The sequence below is a fragment of the Bos grunniens genome, chromosome 21 (genome assembly GCF_055505025.1).
Source record: "Bos grunniens cultivar Pamir isolate PY7600 chromosome 21, Bosgru_T2T1.0, whole genome shotgun sequence".
NCBI lineage: Eukaryota > Metazoa > Chordata > Mammalia > Artiodactyla > Bovidae > Bos > Bos grunniens.
Window position 1 is genome coordinate 48,179,976 of NC_141185.1, and position 21,383 is coordinate 48,201,358.

General features: G+C 42.5%; 1 protein-coding gene across 1 annotated transcript in view; it reads left to right on the forward strand.

Annotated features, from left to right (window-relative positions):
• The first annotated feature begins 214 nt into the window (after positions 1-214).
• The window catches only part of IQGAP1 (IQ motif containing GTPase activating protein 1), a 135,380-nt gene continuing 114,211 nt past the window's right edge, over positions 215-21,383 (forward strand). The window contains exons 1-4 of the mRNA XM_086364465.1: positions 215-386; positions 1,013-1,142; positions 2,559-2,681; positions 5,820-5,926. Of these exons, the coding sequence (XP_086220591.1) occupies positions 2,575-2,681; positions 5,820-5,926 (214 nt within the window). The 5' untranslated portion in view covers positions 215-386; positions 1,013-1,142; positions 2,559-2,574. The remainder of the gene's footprint in view (positions 387-1,012; positions 1,143-2,558; positions 2,682-5,819; positions 5,927-21,383) is intronic.

Sequence of the window (21,383 nt, forward strand, 5' to 3'; positions counted from 1 at the left end):
GAGGCGGTCCTAGCGACCAGGTAGCTCGGGAACTGGGTTTAGTATACTTGTCACCGCTGGGAACGCGGCTTTCCAGGACTCCCAAGCCTTTGAGGGCTCGCTCAGAACTACATTTCCCAAAAGGCTCCGCGGTGATTGAAATCTCTCTCAGCCTATGGACGGGGAAGACTTCTCGGCCTAAAAGCTGAGAGGCCAATGGCAAGAGGACGGGGGCGGTGTTTTCCGGCTCCTGGCTGCCTTGCCGGGCATCCCACCTGTGTCCCCACAGCCCTGTCACGAATCCCGGTCGGGTTCTGGGCAGAACCGCCGCGGCGTAGCGGGCCGGCTGCGGCTCGGCGGTGGAGGACCCTCGCTCGGTGTTCCATCCGGGGCTGGGCCCGGGGGCGGTGAGTGATCCGGGGAAGGAGACGGCGGCTGCAGCCTCGGAGCTGCTCAGGGGCGTGGATGGGGCTCGCCCAGCGCCCCGAGGTTGTCCCTGCCGGGTCCCTGCGTTCGCTTTTCAGAGCCCACGGGTCTTGCTGAGGAGTGGGAGAGGTGGCTGCACTTTTCTCTGCCGGCGTCGGGATAGCTCATCCTCTTAGTCTTTTTTTCTTTCTTTCTTTCTTTTTTTGCTCCTCGGTGATAGTCTTCTGGTTTCAGTTTAGCTTTGTGACCCTCTGATCGCTGCACCCAGATTAGGGCCTGCAGCACCGCGAGGGAGGAGAATGGGTCTCGGTCCTAGCCATACGGTCATGTTCCTATTAATAAACCCAGTGAACCAACTAGTGCTTCTCACAGTGGCACTTAGTCACAGCACCACAGGCTCTAGGGCCTTTGAGGTCACCTGAGGTCACCTGTACAGGGGGCAACACACTGGGTGGGAAACACCGTTTGTCTAACCCTAAGAGTTCTCCATCCCGCTGTCTCTTGCAGGGGGGCCCTGCTGTGGGTCTGTAATGGATGTAGAAATAAAATGTTTGCTCAGGCTCATGACAGTGTTCGCATCCTAATGACATTTTTTTTTTTTATTAAGGTTTTAAACCAGAGAGATGACGACATGTATTCCCAGTACATTCTAAGTGGCCAGTAGCAATGTCTATAAATGCATCAGTGTTCCCAGGAAAAGTGTTTGTGTGTTCTAGTAGTACCAGGTGCTGCGACAGGTAAGACAAAACATGAAAAAGTGTCAGACTTCCTCACCCCAGTCTAGTCCATTCTCTACTGAAACGCAGAATTCTTTGTAGCAGATTCAGCTTGCTAACTTGTATTTGTTTCTATTAAAAACTCTTTAAGTGGAAAAATGAACAAAAAACCCAACATTATCTTATATATTTTTTGTGACTCCTACTGCCTTACAGCATATTGATTACTGAATGACTTAATGATTCATTCAGTAGCCTGCCCCCCCAAGTAATTTATTTCTTCATGATACTGATGTTGATTTTGTTAATGTCTTAATGATTGTTTTCATCCCTCAAATATTCTGTTTTATGCTTATCCCCATTAAATTTCACTTAATTTTACAGTTTATCCATGTTGTTTTTTTCAATCCGTGTCTTTTGAGTCCCACTTCTGACTGCATTAAACCTTGAAATAGAATGATACCTAGGACAGTTCCCTTTGGACTTCTGCCCAGTTTAGCTCTTGAAATTGATACTAAATCTACAAGACAAGAAAAGTTAGCCTTTCTCGTAACTAATCTAAGTCTAATTAAGTCCGAAATCTCCTAGCTGAGGAAAATGTCGTTGGAGAGAATCCAGTGCTTTCCAGAAATCGAGTTATACCCACATACTCACCTCCGTTTTTCTTGTCCATTGTGGACAATTTCTTCCTCAAAACAGTCATGTCTTCAAAAGAGTGAGGGTTCTACAGATGTGTTTGGAGGCCCAGTCCTCACTTTGTGATGAGAAATTTGGCCACAGGAATGATTATGTAAAAACAGAAAAGAAGAGCATCCCTTCTATTGTTGACAGTATTTGTTATTGTTGTTGTTCAGTCTCTAAGTTGTGTCCAACTCTTTGCAACCCCATGGACCGTAGCATGCCAGGCTTCCCTGACCTCCAGTATCTCCCTGAATTTGCTCAGATTCATGTCCATTGAGTTGTTGACGCTATCTAACCATGTCATGCTCTGCTGGCCCCTTCTCCTCCTGCCTTCAATCTTTCCCAGCATCAGACTCTTTTCCAATGAGTTGGCTCTTTGCATCAGGTGGTCAAAATATTGGAGCTTTAGCTTCAACATCAGTCCTTCCAGTGAATATTCAGGGTTGATTTCCTTTAGGATTGACTGGTCTGATCTCCTTGCTGTCCAAAGGACTCTCAAGAGTCTTCTCCAGCACCATAATTTGAAATCATCAATTCTTCAGCACTCAGCCCCTTTATGGTCCAACTCTCACATCCGTACGTGACTAATGAAAAAACCATAGCTTTGACTTTACAGACTTTTTTCAGCATTTACCTCAGAGCTGTTCTGGTTGAGGGGGTTTTTGTTTGGGTGTAGTGGTGGCTGTCTTTTGGTTTTGAGATAATGGTGCGAATGTCTAGAGAACTCTTGATGCATACTGAGATCTCTTGCTTTAGGAACTGATGACCCTCAATGATGTGGCTGGGGACTTCAGGGACAAGTGGGTTACCTGGACACTGTTTAGAGAGTCCTCTTCAGGGATACCACCCAGCACAGATACAAGAATGGGCTCTCAAAGGGTAAGGATGCAATTTTCCTTCATCTTAGTTTTATTAATATAATTTTTAAATTTTTTGGTTGTGCTGAGTGGCTGGTGGGATTTTAGTTTCCTGACCAGCGATTGAACCCATGCCCCCACGCAATGGATCTTGGAGTCCTAACCATAGGACCACCAGGGAAGTCCCTTTATCTTAGTCACTTTGAGAGGGCCCAGATCTAAGTGGTGGGGATGTTGGTCTCTTAGAGCTGCAGCTCTCTGTGAGAGTAATTGTCACCTCGCTGGCAGAAAAAGAATGACTTCTATTTTTATGGCACTTAGTGGTTTTCAGATTTCTTTGATATTTTTCTGATTGATATCTTACCATAACCCTTTGATATATGTATTTTCATTCCCCTTTTCCAGCTGAGGACCCTGAGACTTAAAGTTAAGTGGCAAAAGTGAGCCCAACCCAGGTCTTTGTGGAAAAGGGAAGGTGCTCTCCCCAGAGTTTTTTTCCCATCACTTAAACAAACAAACTGACCCCTCTAGTGCTCTTTCTAAAATACCATGGGAATTCTGCCTTTTTTGGGGGCTGTACCATGAGGCACTGCTGCTGCTGCTGCTAAGTCGCTTCAGTCGTGTCTGACTCTGTGCGACCCCATAGACGGCAGCCCACCAGGCTCCTCCGTCCCTGGGATTCTCCAGGCAAGAACACTGGAGTGGGTACCCAAGATCTTAAATCCCTAACCAGGAATCAAACTCACGTCCCTTGTGGTGGAAGCACGGATTCTTAAACACTGGATCACCTTCTTTCTGGGATGTCTCTCCTCCTTTCTGCTTTGGAAGTGAAAGTGAAAGTGAAATCGCTCAGTTGTGTCCCACTCTTTGCTACCCCATGGACTGTAAGCTACCAGGTTCCTCCATCCATAGGATTCTCCAGGCAAGATACTGGAGTGGGTTGCCATTTCCTTCTCCAGGGGATCTTCCCAACCTAGGGATCAAACCCGGGTTCTTTCTGCTTTACTTGATATCTATTACACAAATAATATATATTCACTAAAGGAAAAGATAAGCAAAATGAAAACAAAAGTCATCTATGAAGAGTTATGACCCTTCCAGCCATTTTCCTAAGCATATATACAATTAAAAAAAAAAGAACATAAAAATGATTGGGATCATACTGAATATTCAGTGGTATATCTTACTTTCTTACACAAGGTACTGTGAATATATTTTGACAATAGTATCTGTACATTACTTAAAGTAACTACTTAGTATTTTATTGTATGGAATACAGTAATTACATTAAATTGAACCATACATGTGACTGTTTTTGGACTATTTTTAACCTATAAACTGGCAATTTTGGATGGCTCAATCAAATGAAATTATTTCTTTGTTGGGAGCTATTTGGGTCATTTTAAATTTTCACCAGTATTGTGATGAGGCTGTCTTAACTTATTGTCTTTTTTAAAGTCTTGTTTATTGAAATAATTAGTTAACAGTTAGCTAATATGTATATTTTTTGCACAATGTCCTTTTTTGTTTGTTTACTTTTGTTCACTTCTTTAGACTCTCTAGAAATTTCTGGGTTTGAGAATAGATACATTTCTAAGATATTTGGTATTTTTGCCAAATGTCTTCCAAAAAGACTGAATCAATTTATTTATTCCTGTTAGCATTATATGAAGTATCTATTTCTTCATATTCTATCTATCATGCGGGGTATCGTAATCTAAGAATGTAGGTAAAATAATAGTGATAGCTAACATTTATTGAGGACTTAATCATTTAATCCTCATGACAACTCTGTAAGGTAGGTCTTTTTAATTAAATTTATTTTTGGCTGTGCTGGGTCTTTGTTGCTGCACAGACTATTTTCTAGTTGCAGTGCAAGGGCTTCTCATTGCAGTGGCTTCTCTTGTTACAGAGCATGAGCTCTTGGGCGCTCGGGCTTCAGTAATCATGGCACGTGGACCCTAGAGTACTCCCAGGCCCTAGAGTACAGGCTCAGTAGTTGTGGGCTTAGTTGCCCCTCAGCATGTGAGATCTAACACCCAAACCGGAATTGAACCTGTGTTCCCTGTATTAGTGACTTTTAGGACATAGTAGTTCCATGGCATGTGGGATCCTCCCAGACCAGGGATTCAAACCCATGCCTCCTGCATTGGCATCGGATTCTTTACCACTGAGGCACCAGGGAAGCCCTAAGGTGGGTTTTATCATTATCCCTAATTTATAGATGAAGAACAGAGACACAAGGAGTTTAAGTAACTTTCCTGAGGTCACACATCTAGTCAGAGACATAGTTAGGATTCAAATTCAGACAATAAGACTCTTGAGTTTACACCTCTTTACCTTTATACTGTATTCCCTGTGTGTCATTGTTTTAATTTGAATTTCTTTGGCTAATGATGAGTTAAAAATTTTTCACATATTTATAGACTGCTTTATTTTCTTTTGTGAATTGCCCATTCATGTCTTTTGTCCCTTTTTTTTTTTTTTTTCCTCTACAAGTGTTTGTCTTTTTCTCATGGTTATATTGACTGCTGCCCTTCTGGGAAAATTTAAAAACCAAACATTATAGTTAACTTCCTTGATTCTTTCTAAGGGTGAGGTCATGGCAGCTTTGTTTTGATAAAGTTATCTCTCCACATGAGTTTAGCCTTGTGCCTTGAGGGATGAGTTATTGTGCTTATTCTAGAGTTTCTATCACCCAAGTCTGATTTTTTTTTAATGGGAAGCAAAGAGCTTTTTCTCAGCCTCTTAGGGAGATCACCCTGTTTTATCACGACATCATGGCTGCCCTTTTCATTTTTATTTATTTATTTTTGGCTGCACTGGGTCTCTGTTGCTGCACACAGGCTCCTCTAGTTCAGTGCACAGGTTCCTCATTACAGTGGCTCCTCACTGCAGAGCACAGGCTCTGGAGCCAGGGCTCGGTAGTTCTGGTGCACTGGCTTAGTTGTCCCGCAGCATGTGGAATGTTCCCCAAACAGACCAGGGATCTAATCTGTGTCCCCCGTATTGGCAGGTAGATTTGTAACCACTGGACCACCGAACATACATGAGAATTTCCTGGGGTGGTCTCCTGTACCTGGGGAAGAAGAGGGGATTGCATTTTCTCAAGCCTTATATGATGGCTGAAATTAACATCCTGTGTTTATCTTCCTTATAGGATTTCAAAACCAAGTGTAACCTCCCAGCTGGAGCGGAAAGAAGAGGCATGGGTCCTACCACTGCAAAATTTTGAGGCAAGGAAGATCCTGAGGGAAAGTCACACAGGTGAGATGTGTTACCTGGTGCGTGGAAGTCTAACATTTCAGCCCTTGTTTAGTTAAGGAATTTGGAATGCTACCCTAGACTTTTTTAAAAAAATTATTTATTTTTGGCTGTGCTGGGTCTTCATTGCTTCATGCAGGCTTTCTCTAGTTGTGGTGAGCAGGGGTTACTCTCTACTTGCGGTGCATGGGCTTCTCATTGCAGTGGCTTCTCTTATTACAATGTGCAGGCTTCAGAGCTCGTGGGCTCAGTAGTTGTGGTTCACAGGCTTAGTTGTCCTGCAGACTTTGGGATCTTCCCTGACCAGGGATTGAACCTGCATCCCCTGCATTGGCAGGCAAATTCTTCACCACTGAGCCAGCAGGGAAATCCTCCCCTAGACTTTGTTCTTGCTATTAGATGTTGTACTTTGACTTCCTGGACCATCAGTCATTGACCAAATAAGGTCTTCATTTAAATTAAACATTTCACTTTTGTCTAGACTCTAACATCATTGAAAAAAGTTGCCCAGTTCTGACAATATGTGTTTTACTCTTGATATCAAGGTCACCTCAAGGTTCATTGGACCATCTTAAAATAAAAAGGGCTTGGGAATTCCTTATGTCATGAATGGGAAGCTCAGTGATCTTCAGTGAACTCTTCAGGAATCAAAATGAGAGTAGTCAGACTAAATGTTGTCTGTTGCAAAAACACTAATTTTAATCTTCTTGCTGCTTTCTGCTGATCTTTCCTGATTGATGGTTAGTTGCTAAGTCATGTCTGACTCTTTTTCGACCCCATAGTCTGTAGCCCGCCAGGCTCCTCTGTACATGGGATTCTCTAGGCAAGAAAACTGGAGTGGGTTGCCATATCCTCCTCTAGGGGATCTTCCCGACCCAGGGATTGATCCCGAATCTCCTGAATTGACAGGTGGATTCTTTACCACTGAGCCGCCAGGGATATACTCTTTAGGAATCAGAATGAGAGTAGTCAGATTAAATGTGGTCTGTAGCAAAAATACTAATTTTACTCTTTCTTGCTGCTTTCTGATGACCTTTCCTGATAAGTAATAACTTCATCCTGTGTTACTCTGTTAACTTTTCAGAATTTAAGAATCAGGTGGTACAACTCGATCAGGACGTTTCCGAAACGGCAGAACCATGTGGAACATCCTTAGAAGGGGCCAATAAAGATATTTCTCCTCCTCCTAGTTGGGGAGGAAACTGGGAGAGGGGTCTTGAATTAGAAGGGCAGCATGGAACCCTCCTGGGAGAGGGTCAGCAGGGGCCCTTTTCACAGGAGAAGGAATTAAACAAGCTCCTGGAAGGATATATAGAAAAGAAGCTGGTGTGTGTGGAATGTGGGAAAAGCTTTAACCAGAGCTCCTATCTCATAAGGCACCGAAGAACCCATACTGGCGAGAGGCCCTATAAGTGCATGGAGTGCGGGAAAGGCTTCAAACAGAGTTCAGACCTTGTCACCCACCGCAGAACACACACAGGAGAGAAACCCTACCAGTGCCACAGGTGTGAGAAGAAATTCAGCGACAGCTCGACCCTCATCAAACACCAGAGAACCCACACGGGCGAGAGACCCCACCAGTGCCCCGAGTGTGGGAAGACTTTTGCACGGAAACCGCACCTCACAGTGCACCAAAGAACCCACACGGGGGAGAAGCCCTACATGTGCCTCCAGTGTCACAAGAGCTTCAGTCGCAGCTCCAATTTCATCACCCACCAGAGGACCCACACAGGAGTGAAGCCCTACGGGTGTCGCGATTGTGGGGAGAGTTTCAGCCAGAGCTCAGATCTGATTAAGCACCAGCGAACCCACACGGGAGAGCGGCCCTTCAAGTGCCCCGAGTGTGGGAAGGGCTTCCGAGATAGCTCTCATTTTGTGGCCCACATGAGCACTCACTCGGGAGAAAGGCCCTTCAGCTGTCCTTACTGCCACAAGAGTTTCAGTCAGAGCTCACACCTGGTCACGCACCAGAGGACACACACGGGCGAGAGGCCTTTTAAGTGCGACGGCTGTGGGAAGGGCTTTGCCGACAGCTCTGCCTTGGTCAAGCACCAGCGGATCCACACCGGAGAAAGACCCTATAAATGTGGTGAGTGCGGCAAGAGCTTCAACCAGAGCTCCCACTTCATCACCCACCAGCGGATCCACTTGGGAGACAGACCCTATCGCTGCCCTGAGTGTAGCAAAACCTTCAATCAGCGTTCCCATTTCCTCACACACCAGAGAACGCACACAGGAGAGAAACCCTTTCACTGCAGTGAATGCGACAAGAGCTTCCGGCAGAAAGCACACCTTTTGTGCCATCAGAACACTCACCTGATGTAGGAAATAGTCTGAAATGCTTCTTTTCCTCCCTTCCAAATTTCCATCGCTGTTATCTTTGTTTCTGTTTTTGTCTTGGCTGCGCTGCAAGGCACGTGGAACCTTAATGCCCTGTGTGCATGCTCAGTCGCTCAGTCATGTCCAACTCTTTGCAACTCCAGGGACTGCAGCCCGCCAGCTCCTCTGTCCATTGGATTTTCCAGGCAAGAATACTGGAGTGGACTGCCATTTCCTTCTCCAGAAGATCTTCCCGACCCGGAGTTTCAACCACTGGACCACCAGGGAAGTCCCACTGCTATTATTTCAAAGTGCTCCAAATAGAGAAAAGCTGAGCATTTGTAGCTCATGTCAAGCCTTAATCTTTTCTCTTTTTCTGTTTTTTCATGGCCAGGATAAACCTAGAGGGTCCAGTGTTCTAAACACAAAAGGCATTCCTTCAGTGTTTTTGACTGACTCATAGAGAAATGTGAGTTTCATGGTTGATGCCTGGTTACTAAAAGAGAAGTGAGATAAATGTAGTCATCTTATCATTGTGTGTGCACTAAGTCCCTTTGGTCCTGTCCAACTCTTTTCAACTCCATGGGACTGTAGGCCACCAGGCTCCTCTGTTCATGGGATTCTCCAGGCAAGAATACTGGAGTGGGTTGCCATTTCCTCCTCCAGGGGATCTTCTTGACCCAGGGATCCAAACCAGATTGCTTGCATTGCCGGCAGATTCTTTACCACTGAGCCACTAGGGAAGCCCTAAATGACTCATTATGGGTCATGTAATTAACTCACAGAAAAGCCAGAATCTGTCTGCAGGTCTCCTCTTCCACAACATGGAACAGACCAGCTCTGGGATTTGTTAGAGCATCTCCGAGGCACCACAGGACTGAAGGAACCATATTATGTCCATCAAACCACTCTGAAATTGGAGATGATGCAGGGAGGTAGGCTAAGTTCCCAACAGCTTTACAGGGTCCCATGCTGGGCTCCTTGATCCTCAATGGCATATGTAAGTGGGTAAGGAGGGAGTTGGGTGTTGAACACTCTGGAGAGAAAGGTGGGAGACTGAAGGTTTTTCTTTCAAGCTTTTCTGTGTCAGTACAGACTAATATATCAACCTTGGAACACTAGTCCTCTTCCATTATATGGAGTGCCATCTGAGTGCTGTAACAGGGAATAGAACTCAGCTGATGACCTATACACCTTCTTTAATAGATAATTGATCAGAGGGACTTCCCTGGTGGTCCAGTGGCTGAGACTCTGTGCTTCCAATGCAGGGGGCCCAGGTTCTGTCCTTGGTCAGGGAACTAGATCCCACCTGCAGAAACTAAGCATTCAAATGCCACAACTAAAGATTCTGCATGCCTCAATGAAGAGCTGGTACAGCCAAATAAATAAAAAGTATTAAAATTTTTCTGTCCTTTATTGTGCCCATCTTTGCATGAAATATTCCCTTGGTATCCCCAGTTTTCTTGAAGAGATCTCTAGTCTTTCCCATTCTTTTGTTTTCCTCTATTTCTTTGCATGATCACGGAGGAAGGTTTCTTATCTCTCCTTGCTATTCTTTGGAACTCTGCAAAAAACCAGTCAATCCTCAGGGAAATCAGTCTTGAATATTCTTTGGAAGGACTGATGCTGAAGCTAAAACTCCAATTTGGCCACCTGATGTGAAGAACTGACTCATTGGAAAAGACCCTGATGCTGAGAAAGATTGAAGGCAGGAGGAGAAGGGGACAACAGAAGATAAGAAAGTTGGATGGCATCACCGACTCAATGGACATGAGTTTGAGCAAGCTCTGGGAGTTGGTGGTGTACAGGGAAGCCTGGTGTGCTGCAGTTCATGGGGTTGCAAAGAATCAGACATGACTGAGTGACTAAACTGAACTGGAAGTATTAAAAAATAGATAATTGAATGGGAAAAAAATCTGGTTAATTCAGTGCTGTAAGTTCCTAAAATGTGATCCCTGACCAGCAGCATTATCATCATCTGGGAACTTGTTAGAAATGCAAGTTCTAAGTCCCCATTCCAGACTTACTGAATTGGAAGCTAGGGGTGGGACTTAACAATATGTGTTTTATTTTTAAAAACTTTTTCAAATATTTTTTTTAATGTGGACCATTTTTTTAAAAGTCTTTATTGAATTTGTTACAATGTTGCTTCTGTTTTTTTTTTTTTTTTTTTTTTTTAATTTTGGTTTTCTTGTCCCAAGGCCAGTGGGATCTTTGCTCCCTGACCACAGATCCAGCCTGTGTTTCCTGCATTGGAAGGCAAAGTCTTAACCACTGGACTACAAAGAAAGTCCTACAATACGTGTTTTAATAAGCCCTCCAGGTGATTATTATGCAAGCCCAAGTGTGAGAACCACAGCTTTAAAAGATGGCTCTTCTACTAAAGGCAGCCACAGTACTATTATTGTTCCTACAAAAATTTAACAGGATTTTGTAATACTCCAAATACTAATACAAATACTGCAGTCAGTGTTCACATTTCCCTAATTATCTTATGTTTTTTTCTATTTTTAATTTACATGCCTTTTGGTCATGCTGCATGGGTTTCAGGATCTCAGTTCCCTGACCAGGGATTGAACCTGGGCAGAGTCCTAACCCCTGGACCGGCAGGGAAATCCCTGTTTTTATTTTTCAGTTTGTTTGAATCAAAATCCAGATAAGATCTTTGCCTTCAGTTGGTTGATATGTTCCTTACAGAAGCCCTCCCTCTTCTCTCTCTCCTTTCCTTATATTTCATTTGTTGGGGAAAAAAAAAACAAAACAAAAAAACTTGTCCTTTAAGTGTCTACAGTGGTATATTTTGCTAATTCCAACCTATGGGATCCTTTAATATGCTCCTCCATCCTCTGCTCTCCTAATGTTGGTAACTGGATCTGTAAACATGATCAGATTCAGATTTAGGGAAGGGGAGGGCAAGAATGGGCTTTCCCAGTAGCTCAGTGGTAAACAATCTGCCTGCCAATGCAGGAGATTTGAGATCAATCCCTGGGTTATTAAGATCCCCTGGAGAAGGAAATGGCAACCCTCTCCAATATTGTTGCCTGGGAAATAAAAAGATTCTGATGCTGGGAAAGATTGAAGGCAAGAGGAGAAGGGGGAGGCAGAGGATGAGATGGTTGGATATCATCACCAAGTCAATGGATATGAATTTGAGCAAATATCGAGAGAGAACAGAGAACAGAGGAGTCTGGTGGGCTCTAGTCCATGGGGTTGCAAAGAGTACAACATGACTAAGCGAATAAACAACAATAATATGGGCAATAATACTCCAGAGTGATCTTATGCACTTCTGTCAGGAGGCACCTAGTACCTGGTTTAGTCTCTTCTTATGAAGCTGGCGACCATTGATAAGCCGTTATTTCACTTGGGTTTGCCAAATGCTTTTATATCTGTCATCCTTCTTCATCTATTAGCTGAACTACTTCAGTAAAGAGAACTCCCCCAATCAACTATTTGGTTTCCCTGAGGTACAGCTGGTATAGGAACAAGAGTTGCTTGATTAGAACCCCTTTGATTTCTTCTTAATATCATTATATAAATGTTGGCCTCCATGCCTTAGATTTTATTATTTTTTTTAATTTTTTAAAATTTTATTTTATTTTTAAACTTTACAATATTGTATTAGTTTTGCCAAATATCAAAATGAATCCGCCACAGGTATACATGTGTTCCCCATCCTGAACCCTCCTCCCTCCTCCCTCCCCATACCATCCCTCTGGGGCGTCCCAGTGCACCAGCCCCAAGCATCCAGTATTGTGCATTGAACCTGGACTGGCAACTCATTTCATACATGATATTATACATGTTTCAATGCCATTCTCCCAAATCTTCCCACCCTCTCCCTCTCCAACAGAGTCCATAAGACTGTTCTATACCTCAGTGTCTCTTTGCGATCCAAAAGTCTACAAGCAATAAATGCTGGAGAGGGTGTGGAGAAAAGGGAACCCTCTTACACTGTTGGTGGGAATGCAAACTAGTACAGCCACTATGGAGAACAGTGTGGAGAGTCCTTAAAAAACTGGAAATAGAACTGCCTTATGATCCAGCAATCCCACTGCTGGGCATACACACTGAGGAAACCAGAAGGGAAAGAGACACGTGTACCCCAATGTTCATCGCAGCACTGTTTATAATAGCCAGGACATGGAAGCAACCTAGATGTCCATCAGCAGATGAATGGATAAGAAAGCTGTGGTACTATACACAATGGAGTATTACTCAGCCATTAAAAAGAATTCATTTGAATCAGTTCTAATGAGGTGGATGAAACTGGAGCCTATTATACAGAGTGAAATAAGCCAGAAAGAAAAACACCAATACAGTATACTAACACATATATATGGAATTTAGAAAGATGGTAACAATAACCCTGTGTACGAGACATGCCTTAGATTTTAAATGCCTTTCAGTGAGAGACTCTGCTCTGACAGGACATTTATAAATGCATGAATCTCAGAATAAATTTTTTCTAATGGCCTCTGATGTTTTTCTCCTGCTTACACCCCTCCAGTTTGACTACGTTCTCCAGAAAGGTGTGTGCTAAAGAGCTCAGCAAACACCTGAGTGATTCCTTAGGGATGGACTTGCTAAGTTGCCAATTAATACCGGGTTGGCCAAAGAGTTCGTTCAGGTTTTTCTGTAAGATGTTACAGTAAAACCTGAAGGGAAATTTTGGACAACTCAGTATTTCTTGACCCAGGCCTGAAAACAGGAGAGGAAATTACATTCCCATTAGCTGGGAGTGGTTTTACAGTCCTTTCATGGTACTATAAGAGCACATCATCTTCGTTTATCTTATCTATCCAAGCATTGTTCTAAGTCAGACACAATCAATATGTTAAATAACCAGGGAAGTCCCATATCCTATTTTATTTTCATCAAAGTCCTTATACCTGTCTGATCTTTTCCTGTGTACTTGTTTTGGTAAACATCATGGTAGGAGGGAGCCATTTCTCCTACATGCCATTCTTTCCCTGGCACCTAAAACAGTGCCTGGCAGGTACTAGGTGCTCAGTCAACATTCACTGGATGAATTCATGGAGGCATGCTCATAGGCAAGGAACTCGTGCTGGAAAAGCGGCGGTGTGGGATGAAGAGGGACAGGTGAGTGAGAGTTACACCAGGGAGGCTCTTAGTTGCCAAACTGGCTGTGGATGTTATTCTCTGGGGGAAAGGAGTGTCTGTTCTCAGTGATGGTTTTCCAATCGAGGAGAGGCATGATCAGTGTTTGAGGCAGTTTGATTGGGCAGCTATGTGTAAGTCACATTCCAGAGGGAAAAATGAAAGGCATTGCTCCAATGCATGACATCAAGGGCTTAGTGTCTGGCCCATAGAAGCTCTCCAATAAATGACTGTTAATCACCAAGCACTGTGGCAGGCATTGGGAGAAACAGAACAAAAAGGCAAGACCGTTAAACCTTCTTTCTACCTCAAAAGAATTCTTCCTAAACCTTACTGTCACATTCCTTTCCTCCCCAACCTTTTAAAAAAATTTTGTATTCTATGTCTGTGGAGACTCACTATATTTAAAAAAAATATTTTATTTATTTGGCTGTGTCGAAACCAAATAAATAGTTGCAGCACAAGGAATCTTCATTGGCTCATGGGAATCTTTTGATCTGGCACACAGATTCTCTCTAGTTGTGGTGCAGGGGCTCAGTAGCTCATCAGCATGTGGGATCTTAGTTCCTCAACCAAGGATCAAACCTGTGTTACCTGCCTTGCAAGGTGGATTCTTAACCACTCTCCTTTTTGTCAAACTTCCATTAATATGTATCATATTCTCAGGGCTATCATGTCCAGGCTCTTTTAATTGAGCTTCTCATCTCCACAATACCTTTGGCTTAGATTTCTCTTTCCCCCTCTTTCCTATATTTTGCTGATGCTGAGTCACAGAACTTGTCTCCACACTGCCCCCCACCTTTTTAATTGTAAAAGCACCATGTGCTTTTTGTAAAATTCTCCAAACAGTACAGAAGCACCCACAGTTAAAAAAAAAAGAAGAAGAAGAAAAGAAAACGCCTCGACTTTTCCTCATTCCTTCCCACAACCTCACTCCCCAGAATTCACCCCTGTAATCATCTGGCATCCCAAATCTTGTTCCTAGCTCCTGTTTTCCATCTGTTCTCAATTATTTTTCCCTTCAGTTCAACTAAAAAAAACACACACAAACATTTATTGAGTGCTATACACCAAGTATCAATAACCTCAGATATGCAGATGATACCACCCTTACGGCAAAAAGTGAAGAAGAACTAAAGAGCCTCTTGATGAAAGTGAAAGAGGAGAGTGAAAAAGTTGGCTTAAAGCTCAACATTCAGAAAACTAAGATCATGGCATCTGGTCCCATCACTTCATGGCAAATAGATAGGAAAACAATGGAAACAGTGGCAGACTTTATTTTTGGGGGGTCCAAAATCACTGCAGATGGTGACTACAGCCATGAAATGAAAAGATACTCCTTGGAAGGAAAGTTATGACCAACCTAGACAGCATATTAAAAAGCAGAGATGTTAGTTTGCCAGCAAAGGTCTGTCTAGTCAAGGCTATGGTTTTTCCAGGGGTCATGTATGGATGTGAGAGTTGGCCTATAAAGAAAGCTGAGCACCAAAAAATTGATGCTTTTGAACTGTGGTGTTGGAAAAGACTCTTGAGAGTCTCTTGGACTGCAAGGAGATCCAACCAGTCCATCCTAAAGGAGATCAGTCCTGAGTATTCATTAGAAGGACTGATGTTGAAGCTGAAACTCCAGACTTTGGCCACCTGATGAGAAAAGCTGACTCATTTGAAAAGACCCTGGTGCTGGGAAAGATTGAAGGCGGGAGGAGAAGGGATGACAGAAGATGAGATGGTTGGATGGCATCACCGACTCAATGGACATGAGTTTGAGTAGACTCCGGGAGTTAGTGATGGACAGGGAGGCTTGGCGTGCTGCAGTCCATGACTGACTGAGCAACTGAACTGAACTGATACACCAAGTCCTATACCAGATACTAGAGGTATAAAGACAAAACAGTGGAAGAATTCCACATTTAAAAAGCTGTTACACTTGGGCAAGTTACTCTCTCTGATCCTTATTTCTTTACCTGTAAAATGGGGATAAGCCTTCTTTATGGGGTCGATGAGGATTAATGAGATGATACACAGAAAACTCTATGCACAGTACCTGGTATGTTGTGTGTGTTCTATAAATGCTGATAACAACAATGATAATGATCTCATCTTTGCCTTGGAGGAGTTTATAGTTTAATGAGGATATTCAAAGAATAAGAATTATGCAGGTGAAGAGGGGCTTCCCTGGTTGGTCCAGTGATAAAGAATTCACCTTCCAATGCAGGGGATGCAGATTTGATCCTTGGTCAGGGAACTAAGATTCCACATGCTGCAGGGCCTGCAACCAAGCCTACAACCGAAACTACAGAGTCTGCGTGTGAGGACCCAGCACAGCCAAAAAAAAAGAAGAAGAGAAATATTGTTGGAAAGTGGGAGACAAGCAGTTTAAATGGAATTAAAAGGTAGAGGTAGAGACTGGGAGACTAAAAAGTAATAGCTTGGCCTCAACCTCTGAGAGTATTTCTCAAAGCAGGAGTCAAAAACCACTTGCATTCCTCCTCCTGAGGTGCTTGTTTAAAATTCAGATTTAGTGGCCCCACCTCCAGCAAATATGGTAAATTCACACAGTGGAATTCTTGAATACATCAGGACAAATGAATAAACTACAGTTGTATGTATTAACACAGATAGGCCTCAATAACTCAATATTGAGAGTGAAAAATAAGATGCAGAAAATACATATAGTAAGTGTCAAAAGACAATACAGATTAAAACAGACAATACCAAATACTATATTGCTTAAGCAATAAGCACAAACCGTCATGAAAAGCAAAGGATTTATTAATACAAAATTCTAAGTAGAGGTTAATTGGAATGGGGAGGAGGGAGGCTCAGTTTCTTTTCTATTTCTTAAGCTGGATGCTAAGCACAAATATTCTTTTAATCATAGAATTGTAATTCTTTAACTTCCTAGTGGTCCAATGGTTAAAACTTCACCTTCCAAAGCAGGGGGTTGGGTTCTATCTCTGGTCAGGGCGCTAAGATCCCACATGCCTAGTGGCTGAAAAACCAAAACATAAAACAAAAGCAATATTGTAACAATTTCAATAAAGACTTAAAATGGTCTACATTTAAAAAAAACTTTAAAAAATCAATTAATATGCATTGTTTATATACTCTTGACTTTTAATTTATATTTCACAAGAGAATAAAAAACAAATAGGAAAACAGGACTCTTCCACAAATGAATCTTTTCCACTTAAATCTCATAGAGATGAGTTACACTAAGAAGAGAAAAAAAAAAAAAGACAATCCAGAATGCCTGTGTCCGAACAGACACCAACCAGGTCAATCTCCTCCATTTATTCTAAATCACACACTCACACTTTGTCACTTTTTCTTCAGCTAAAAAACAAACTCTCCCTTTAGGTACATCAATTAGTGCAAACAAGCATTCAGAAGATTACAGGCTCACCCTCCTATAAACAGTCAAACTCAGACCCTCTGTTTGAATGGAGGATGACCTGCTATATTAATAATGCTCTTGAGAACATCCTTATTTTTTCCTCTCAGAAAAAAAATATTTCCACATTTTGGATTATTTCCACAGGGTGTGAACACTTTTACAGCTCTCGTTGCTAGTTGCCAAATCGTTTTCTGAGTGAATTGTACCAATTTACAATGCTACCAGTCATAAATGACTGCTAGTTTCACCACACCCTCATCCTCGAAAAACACTGTTGCTAGTATAATAGACATGATCCTTACATGTTGTTTTAATTTGCATTTCTTTATCAGTGAAATTAAACATTTTTTCCAATGTCAGCTTCTTTATTGCTTCTGTTGTCATTTGTGTGTTTAGGATATAGGATCAGAATCCAAGAACTCCACTATTTGACTTTCAGGAAGTTACTTTTTTCCTGTTCCCTTCCCCTCCCTGCTTTATTATTTTTCAAATGTTCATTTTAGAAATATCATAAAATAGAATTCAGCAAACAAGAAAGGTAAAAATCACCTATTTCTCCACCTACCAGGGATAACCACTACTGTTAATTGTACATCCTTTTAAACTTCTTCTCTAACAACCTAAACTTTCAGAGCATTTCCCCCCACTTATAAAATGGGAATACTTGTCTCTAAAGTTGATAATTAAATGAGCTGGTGTAGGTGAAAGTGATTTATAAGGTACAGGATGTTTTATAATTGCAAGTTGCTGTGCTTATGATATAAAACACCCTTTACTGTGCCAAACAGAACGGTGGCACTTTGTTCCCTGGATGTAGCCTGCCAGAACATTCTTCTCTCTAGAATGACTTTCTGCTCAGTTCTTCTGAATAAACAAGCATGCACTTAAAAAAAATTATAATTTTATGTATTTATTTTTGGCAGCTCTGGGTCTTTGTTGCTGTGCTCATGCTCTCTCTAGTTGCAGTGTGAAGGCTTCTCTTTGTGGTGGGTTTTCTTGTTGCGAAGCACAGGCTCTAGGGTGGGCAGGCGGGCTTCAGTAGCTGCACGTGTGCTCAGTAGTTGGGGCTCCTGGGCTCTAGAGCACAGGCTCAGTAGTTGTGGCCCACAGGCTTAGTTGCTCCACGGCATGTGGGATCCTCCCAGGCCAGGGATTGAACTTGTGTGTCCCATACTGGAAGGTTGATTCTTTACCACTGAGCCACCAGGGAAGCCCCACTTATTTTTTTGTTTGTTTGTTTTTAATTCAGTATGTAAGATATACAAAAGGGAAAATTCCCTGGTGGTTCAGTGGTTAAGACTTAGCCCTTTCATTCCATGGACTGGGGTTCCATCCCTGGTCATGGAACTACACGGTTCCATGCCCGTGTGGTGGCATAGCCAAAAAAAAAGTATACAAAAGTTACAAAGAGGAGAGAAAAGAACAACTGTGTACCTGCCATTCAGCTTAAGAAATTTAAAAAAAGAAAAAGGAAAGAAGATTTTACCAATACACTTAAATGTTCCTGTGACTTCCTCCCCAGTTACAGCCTTTCTCCAACCCATATTCTATGCTCCTGAATTTGGTATTTCTCACTCCTGTGCCTTTGTATTTATTGATGCCCTCTGTCTCTCTAGATATATTGATAAGGAGATACTGATATACATCGCTAAGCAATGTATACTACTGGTTTGTATAAACTTGTTTATGCTGTATATAAATGAGTAGCAAGGTTAAGAATTCTGTACCCCACCCCTCCAATATTATGTTTGTGAGGTTTTCCATGTTGAACTTAATTAATTTCCTTACTTTAACATTCAATATATAATCATACCACAATTCACCTGTTTTCCTGACGATAGCTATTAGGTCTTTTATGGTTTTTGCTGTCACAGGTATTTCTGCCTATTTTGGGTACATATTATTGTGTATTTTGCAATATGTAGGAATTTCTGTGGGTATACACACCTGGAAGTGAAATCCTGAGGTCACAGGGTGAGCGCATCTTTACTGGATGTTGCCAAAATATTCTCCAAAGTGACTGTACTAATTTCCGCCATCACCACCAGGGTGTAAATATTACCTTTACTATTTTTTCTTGTTGGCCCTGAGTTTTAGAGACTTTTGAATTTTTCAAGTCTGATAGGTGTGAAATAACATCTGATTGTGGTTTTAATATGCACTTTCCTGATTAGTCTTGAAGTTGAACAACTTCTATGAGTTTATTGGCTGTTCTGTGAATTCTGTGTTCATAAAGTATCTATTCTTTAAATTCCCTTTAAAACACTCCCTCTCCAGGAAATATTTCCACATCTCCTCCATCAAGCAGGTGGAATCTCCGTAACCCTAATTTATGTCTTGGGTTTCACTCACTTTTTTATTTTACCTTGTACTCTGTTTTATGTACCTGTCTAAAGGGCAGAGCCTATGTTTAACTCAATTTTATGACCTCACTAGTACCTAGTACAACATTTCATAAATCTTTATTGAATCAAATCATTCCTTCCCTGCTTATAAAATCTTAGTTGCCTGTTGTCTACAGGAGAGAGTTGAATCTCCTTAGTGGAGCATGTAAGACCCTTACATGGGCTCTGAAAGCAACTTTCCTTCCTGACTCTCCTCTTCTGCCCCAGATTCTGGATTCTTCATCCACAATGAGGTCCCAGTACTCAAATGTCTGGCTTCTCTCCTTGCAGTCAGGATGCCACGTTGATCCCATCTGTTTTAGCTGCACATCAGATTACTTAACAGAAAAGTTTAGGGATCCTGAAGTTAGCAGCTTGCTTTTATTGATGAGCAGGAGTTTTGCCCTGAATCTGGCATTTGTGTACTATATGTATATACATTTCTTTATCCAGGTGATTTAGGCTCAACTGAAGAAAACTCAAAGCACTTAACTTTATCATCTTAGCCTGGAGTCTAAGCCTGGACACAGCCTGCCCTACCTCTTCAGAGTCAGAGGCATATCACAAACAGAATATATGAATACATGCCCAATCCACATCGTATCTCCCCAACTGATTCACTTTAATTCAGCAAATACTTATTATACACCTGTGACATCCAGGCCCAGTCCAAGGTGCTAGAGATATAGATATAGACACAACAGTTCTCTCAAGGAGCACGTAGGTAGTTGAAGGAGACCAACATACAGACACACATTTTCAATACAAAGAAGAATATGGGAGCCACAGAAGGGCTGTCTATTTTTTTTTAATTAAATTTATTTATTTGACTGCGCTGGGTCTTAGTTGTCCCACGCGGTATCTCTTTTTTTGACTGTGCTGGGTCTCCACTACTTCCCGTGGACTTTCTCTAGTTGTGGCCAATGCGGCGGGGCGGGCGGGGGCTACTCCTTAGGTGCAGTGTGTGGGCTTCTCATTGCGGTGGCTTCTCCTGTTGTGGACCACGGGCCCTAGAGTGCACGGTCTCAGTGGTTGTGGTGCACGGGCTTAGTTGCCCCGCAGCATGTGGACTTTTCCTGGAGCAGGGTTTGAACCTGTGTCCCCTGCATTGGTGGGCTGATTCTTTACCACTGAGCCACCAGGGAAGTCTGAAAGGGTTATGTTGAAAGTCAAGGAAGACTCCTTGGACGAAGTGTCACTTAGAGCAATTGATATATGAATAAGTAGATGACTACAAGGCATGGTCTTGAAATTAAACTCTTTAAGCTTCCTGTATGAATTCTGCTGAGCCCCTAGTGACTCAGTGGTAAAGTCTTAACCACTGGACTGCTGGGGAAGTCCCTCCTCATCCTTAAATTGGAGAATTCTTCTATAGTTGACCCTTGAACAACTCATGGGGCTTACCTGGTGGCTCAGCTGGTAAAAAAACTCACCTGTCAATGCAGGAGACACAAGACACATGGGTTTGATCCCTGGGTCAGGAAGATCCCCTAGAGAAAAAATGGCAACTTGCTTCAGTATTCTTGCTTGGAGAATTTCATGGACAGAGGAGCCTGGTGGGCTACAGTTCATGGGGTAGAAAGGAGTCCGACACAACTGAGTGAGCATACACGCACACACACACACATACACACACACACATATTCACAGTTCCTCGGCATCTGAAGATCCCATCAACCACCAACCATGTAGTCTTGTAGTATTTACTGTTGAAAAATACTTGCATCTTAGTGAATCTGTGCAGTTTAAACCCATGCTGTTCAAGGATCAATTGTACTTCTTGCCTCATAGGCCTGTTGCAAAGATCAAAAAGATAGTGCCCAAAACATTCAGAAGTGGACCCAGAGGACAGTCATCAATAGTTAGCTAACAAAAGTTAGCTATTGTTACTAGTAATGCACTGTTATCCTTGTAGATGTTTAAGAAGCTTGCCACGAGGGAAACCAGCTCATGCAGGCTTGTCTCAGTATCCAGTGCCGTGAGTAATGCACTGTTATCCTTGTAGATGTTTAAGGAGCTTGCCATGAGGGAAACCAGCTCATGCAGGCTAGTCTCAGTATCCAGTGCCATGAGGGAGTCTGGTGTTCTTTGCCCCATTTACCTCCCTTCTCTCCATAGTTTGGTCTGGCTACCCCCTGAACAGATGGATCCTAATTTGTCTCTTGATAGTCCTTGTATTGTCCTTTGTCTATAGCCTGGAGACTGCAGTAATGCCTTGTGGCTTATTTTAAGCCCAGCC